Genomic DNA, 6,182 nt, shown 5'->3' with positions numbered 1-6,182 from the left:
CTGAACAGCAGATGTCCAGACGCATTTTCTGGGATCATTGAAATAAAAACAACTAATAACATGTTTTCTAAATTATTACTATTTATTTACTCACTATAAGAAACAAAGCTGAAAACAGACTAAAATTACAATATTTAAAGATTTATTTTTTCTTACAAATATAAACTGAGGTGGGTAGGTCAAGTATATTACGACTTTATTTTCGCAATATTATGATTTCATTCTAGTTTTTTTATTTTTATTGTATTTGTGCGGCCCTAATACTCCATCATATAGAGATCAAATACTCATATCAAGATCAAGATATTAAAACAAGTTTTTAAGTTGAAATATTTTAATTTGTACAAATAAACGTGTTATGAGTTTTCGATTATTTTCATTAAGACAAAAGTGTTATTAGTAAAAAGTAAATTTGAAACATTTCACTCAAATGTCAAGATAAAAAAGAAAACCCGTAAACCTCCATAAATTCATACAGGCACTCGATTACTTTGGTCTTCTTGCTGTGGCTAGGCGGTGCAGTCGCACACAGATGTGCAACGTTGACGTGGTAACTGGCAACATTTGGACCCGAACTTAAAAACACACACGAATAAAAGGTAACAGCGCGGTCATGTTGGACTTTGCCATCTTCGCGGTCACGTTTGTCATCATTTTGGTCGGAGCTGTTCTCTATTTGTACCCGGTAAGCCCCAGATTAGTTAAAGTTAGCATTTAGCAGGCTGCTATCCTCAGGGCAGACTGCAAACACAAAACACTCGATTTTAAAACATCTACAGATTTTTGCAAATTGCAGTGGCTGATGTGTAACAGTTTTACAAATCCATGCATTGTGTAACGTTACCTCATAATCGGCATTCATTTTATTCAACTTGCTACAAATTTAGTGCATAAAGCCACAGTTTTCTGAGTTATGGTTTGAGCCAAGAAGGTGAAACACGCGTAGATATGAACATTTTAAAACTTGAAAAGTGTATAATTTCTTAGCCGATTTTTAGGAAGCACAAATATCTGTGTGCGTGATAAATTGTTTGTCTTAAAGAGCTTGGACTCCCTTAGACGGAAAATAATAGGCTTAAAATGAACAACATTCAAATGGAAATCGCCATGATATGTTCACTTGGTTCTTCTAAACATGTTTTCAGTCGTCCAGAAGGGCCTCTGGTGTCCCTGGTCTGTACCCCACAGATGAGAAGTAAGTTATATTTAGTTTGGTACATATTAGTAATTACTGTTCTGTTCTTATCAGAATATGCATATTTAAACAAGTTGAAAAGTAGGTTTTTGTCTTTTCCATTTTGCTAATTTTCTACATAATCATAAGACAGAGTAAGTCATGGACAACTGCTTAACTGTATGAAACGGTGCATGTAAATATATGTTTACTTATTTGTAGAGTTGACAATTCCTAAGGCAGCTGCATAAACAGAAAAATGTTCTATCTTTGATGTTGTTTTGCTTCTTCTTTCCATTCTGTAGGGATGGAAACTTGCAGGACATCATCAACCAAGGCAGTCTGCACGAGTTCCTTGTTAACCTGCATCAGGAGTTTGGATCCGTGGCGTCCTTCTGGTTCGGCGGGCGGCCGGTGGTCAGCCTGGGTTCTGTGAACCAGCTCAAGCAGCACATCAACCCCAATCACACCAGTAAGGACGTCACACTCAAACTGAGTGTCTTTTGTCCATGTGAATACCTAAAGTCTTCCCATTTTTCTGATTTTCAGCCGACTCCTTTGAGACCATGTTGAAGTCGCTGCTCGGATACCCCCCGGGGATGGGAGGTGGGCCCAACGAGTCAGTGGTTAGAAAGAAATTATATGAAGGTGCCATCAATAACAGCCTGAAGAACAACTTCCCAGTCGTGCTCAAGGTTCGTCCGGCTCACTTTAAATGAGGCTCGCCTCAAATCACCGCTGACCAAGACCCGCTGACCAGGAGGTTTCGTCTAGGTGGCGGAGGAACTTGTGGGAAAGTGGAAGTCATTCCCGGAGGCTCAGCACACCCCGCTGTGTGCCCACCTGCTGGGTCTGGCCCTGAAGACCGTCACCCAGCTGGGTCTGGGCGAGCGCTTCAAAGATGACGCCGAAATCATCTCCTTCCGCAAGAACCACGATGCGGTGAGAGTCATTTGAATTTTTTCTTTTTTTTCTTTTAATCAAAATTGATAAAGTGTTTGTTCTGATTCTGCCAGATCTGGTCTGAAATTGGAAAGGGCTACATGGACGGCTCCATGGAGAAGAGCTCCAGTAGGAAAGTTCATTATGAGAAGGGCAAGTTCAATCATTGAACTTTGTTGTGATCTACTTTCAGTCTGTGATGCTGTTTTGACAAAACTTTTTGATTGACTCCTTGTGCAAAAATTAGGAAGCCAACAGCTTTGAATTCTCTATAAGTTTGGGGCTTCCTGATTGGCTTATTTATTTTGCTGCTTCGCCCACATTTTTGTAAACTTGAACAGAAAAATTAATTAAAACACACTGAGTAGGAAGTGACGTTTTTTCAGTCTTGCATTGTTGATAAAATTCACAAAAAAAATTAACAAATAGCCAAAACAGCAGCATGTCGTTTATAGTTGTTGCATTTCAGGAGCTGTATTGTGCTAAAATGAGAGTTTATGTTAAAAAAAAGTGAAAACATATCAAAATGTAATCATCGTCTAGTTTTTGATGGGTTTGAATCTAAATTCAACACGGAGAATTTCATTCGCTTTATTGTCAATCCATGCACATAAGAGAGGTTTGGAGACATCTAGTGGCAGAGTTGGGGAACTACAACTATGTACATCCTTTACTCATCTTCAAAACCAGGAGGACGATTTAGACTCAAGATTGGATCTGTTAAGTTTTTCTTTGTACGCAGGATTTTACATTTCATTGTTATTGTTTTGGATCTTTTTCTTTTTGTTTTAACCATAAATGATTTTTTTTTGAAAACCTTTGATCAGCTTTGTCAGAGATGGAATCCATGCTTCTGTCAGTGGTGAAGGAGAGGAAGGCCCAGAGGAAACAGACGGCGTTTGTGGATGCTCTTCTTCAGTCCAGTCTCACAGAACGACAGGTGGAATCTTTGTTAGCTTAAAAAAAAACCCCAAAAAACTTAAACTGATGGAGAACTTCATGAAATTATAATGTTTTTTTGTTTTTCGGTGTTTTAGGTCATGGAGGATTGCATGGTCTTCACTCTGGCTGGATGCGTCATCACTGCTAACTGTAAGCGAGAAATTATCCTGACAGTTAACTCGTAGCAGAAATGACTGCTTTGCCCCATAAAAAAGTTTCCCAAAGGAAAAATGCTGTTTTGTTTCGGCAGTGTGCATCTGGGCGCTTCACTTCCTGTCCACGTCCAAAGAAGTCCAAGACAAACTCTACCAGGAGTTACAGGACGTTTTGGGTTCTGATCCGGTTTCCCTAGACAAGATTCCTCAGCTCAGGTGAGACCCGTCCCGTTCCAGTTTTAGTATCATCCTTCATATATAGGCTGCTTAAGAAAAACAGCTGCTGAGTTTAATCTTGTCTCTCTTTGGGAAGATACTGCCAGCAGGTTCTCAATGAGACAGTAAGGACCGCCAAGCTGACCCCCGTAGCTGCTCGACTTCAGGAAGTGGAGGGCAAAGTGGATCAACATGTGATCCCTAAAGAGGTATCAACTTTCTTTAGGTGTCCAGCTTGTGGCCACAATAGGAGGAAGTAACAGAAACGTTTCATGTATTCACTTTCAGACTTTGGTAATCTACGCCCTGGGAGTAGTCCTTCAGGATGCAGACACATGGAGCGCCCCCTACAGGTTTAGTTCTTCCACTTTAGTTAATGGAAGAACTAAAATATCTCTGATTCTTAATATGGAAAAACTGAGTACAACTTTGCTGCATCTAAGTGACCACCTCTGTAAAAGCAGGAGTCTTTACTTTACTTTTACTACTAAAACGTTGCGTACTCAGCTAGTGTCGCCGCACTTTCGCAACTGCGGCATTTCCAGCAAATAAGAAACGCAGTTAAAATCACATGTGAATAAGTTTGCTCGTGCGATAAGTCGTTAAAAAAACCATCATCGTCCTACCGCTTCCTGTCGTCTTCTTTGTCTTTTCTGCCATCACTAACATCCGGTTGTTGATCATGTGATATGAAACTTTTTATTGAATTTTATTTATTTATTTATTTTCCACCAAATTGGTGTGTTTCCATTAAGCCAATTTACTTTTGTAATTCCAATTTGCACAATTGTATGGCCAACGGAAACACAGTTATTATTGGCCTGGAGTACACGTGTGTGTGTGTGTGTGTGTGTGTGTGTGTGTGTGTGTGTGCGCGCGCGCGCGTGTGCGTGCGTGTGTGTGTGTGTGTGTGCTTACACAAGGCAGAAAGACACCAGTAATGACCTTAGAGAAGCAACTCTTGATGCTTGTCAATTTGTTAAAAAAATTCAGGGATAATTTCCAAATTATTTAAAGGTTATCATTTTACAGCAGAGAAGAGTCCTAAGCGGAAATCTTTTAGGAAAGGTTCCATTTAGAAGTTTGTTCCTAACTGGGTCATCAACTGGACGGTAATCTCAAACATGGCAGTGGTTGAAGAAGATTCATGGTGATTGAAACGCAGCGTTGCAGAAAAAGGAAGGTGTGTAATCCTCAACAAGCAAAGGCAATATGGCAAAAAAGAGACAACTACTGAGAGTTCATGGGGTATACTTAATTTTTTCTGACTATTTGATGAGCAAATTTTCTGTGGGCACCAATGTTTAGATATTGCCCAAGGTGTGCCACAAGGAGTCTTACTCTGGCAACTTCTTTTTCAGAGGTGGTTCTATAAGCTGTTTGCTCCAAGGGTACTTGGTTTATTCCATTGGCTGTATCTACAAATTAGCTTCACTATTGGAGATAAAATTGCGCAAATTAAACATTATTCTATATTTATCAGGTTTGATCCAGACCGATTTGAGGAAGAACCTGCGAGGAAGAGTTTCTGCCTACTCGGCTTCTCAGGGAACCAAACGTGTCCGGAACTCAGGTAGTTTCACGTTTCTACGACTCAGCTTTTGTCAGAAGATTGTGGTTTAATATTTGGCTAAATTGTTTTTTTTTTGGTAGGTTTGCTTACACTGTAGCTACAGTCCTACTCAGCACGTTGGTGCGACAGCTGAAGCTTCACCAGCTGAAAGATCAAGTGGCAGAAGTCAAATCTGAGCTGGTGTCCACACCCAAGGACGAAACCTGGATCACCGTCAGCAGTAGAAAAAGCTGAAAATAGTCTACAAGAGCCCAGCAACTAAAGCATCATGCTCTTAGAAAACAATCAATTTAAGTGAGAATTTACCAGCAAAGTATTACAGCTGTGGTTTAAAATGAAGCTCTTAATTGAACCTGTTGTAAGGACCAGAGACTTTCAGGACTTTTTTAACCTGTAGCCAAATAAATTTCTACTTCATGAATGGGCAAGCTCTAAAGGCAAGAACTATGAAGTTTTATTTTTAAAGGAGCACACTGTAACAAACACTGCCATCTAGTGGCTTTCCAAAATTTGGTCGATCTGTTCTTGAGCAAGAAAGTGTATCTTTATTAACGATTATGTAAATCATCTGTGGAGAAGACAAATAATTTTACCCCTTCAGCTCTTCCTTTTTCTGGATCCACAAAATGAGCCACTTTTTTTTTTTAAACTAATTTTATGTCTTTTTTTTTTAGTCGTAGAAATATGACTTTCCACAGTTGTCCTATTTTGTAACTATTTAATTTTGTCAAAATTAATACAAAATCATTTTTTTAAGTAGTAGAAACTACGTGAAAAATTTTTTTTAAACATGATTTATTTTTGGCAGATGTTTATAATATTGGTAATCATAATTTTTATTGCTGCCTTAGGCCAAATATTAGAGCCGTACAACATTTGGATATTTTCATTTCACTTTTTAAGGCCTCTTGTTTAATAAATTTGAACAGAAAATATTGTTTTTGTTGTAGTCTTTTATTTAATTTTACAAAATATTTGTTTATTAATGGATTTGCAAACGTACCTTCTAATAACTTTACATGACTCTGCCTACTTGCTTGATTATTACAAGCATAAACAAATATGAAGTGTCGTGAACTGCACATTTTTACAAGTTGGGGATCTGCGTTGCAACTCAAACTTATTACCCAATATTCAAACATCAATGGAAGTTTATAAGAAAAAAATAGAATTGAAAACG

The 6,182-nt window shown here is 38.5% G+C and overlaps 1 protein-coding gene across 1 annotated transcript; it reads left to right on the top strand.

Annotated features, from left to right (window-relative positions):
- Window positions 1-491: 491 nt before the first annotated feature.
- Window positions 492-5,928, top strand: LOC102227170 (cytochrome P450 20A1). Its single transcript, XM_005802557.3, has 13 exons — window positions 492-685; window positions 1,146-1,195; window positions 1,480-1,646; window positions 1,724-1,869; window positions 1,949-2,116; window positions 2,191-2,269; window positions 2,944-3,056; window positions 3,154-3,208; window positions 3,309-3,429; window positions 3,527-3,638; window positions 3,718-3,782; window positions 4,913-5,002; window positions 5,083-5,928. The coding sequence occupies exons 1-13, from the start codon at window positions 614-616 to the stop codon at window positions 5,234-5,236; spliced, it is 1,392 nt and encodes a 463-aa protein (XP_005802614.1). The 5' UTR covers window positions 492-613; the 3' UTR covers window positions 5,237-5,928.
- Window positions 5,929-6,182: the final 254 nt, after the last annotated feature.

The sequence above is a fragment of the Xiphophorus maculatus genome, chromosome 24 (assembly GCF_002775205.1).
Source record: "Xiphophorus maculatus strain JP 163 A chromosome 24, X_maculatus-5.0-male, whole genome shotgun sequence".
Taxonomy (NCBI): Eukaryota; Metazoa; Chordata; class Actinopteri; order Cyprinodontiformes; family Poeciliidae; genus Xiphophorus; species Xiphophorus maculatus.
Note: the sequence above shows the minus strand (reverse complement) of the source record. Positions and strands in the feature narration are given on the sequence as shown.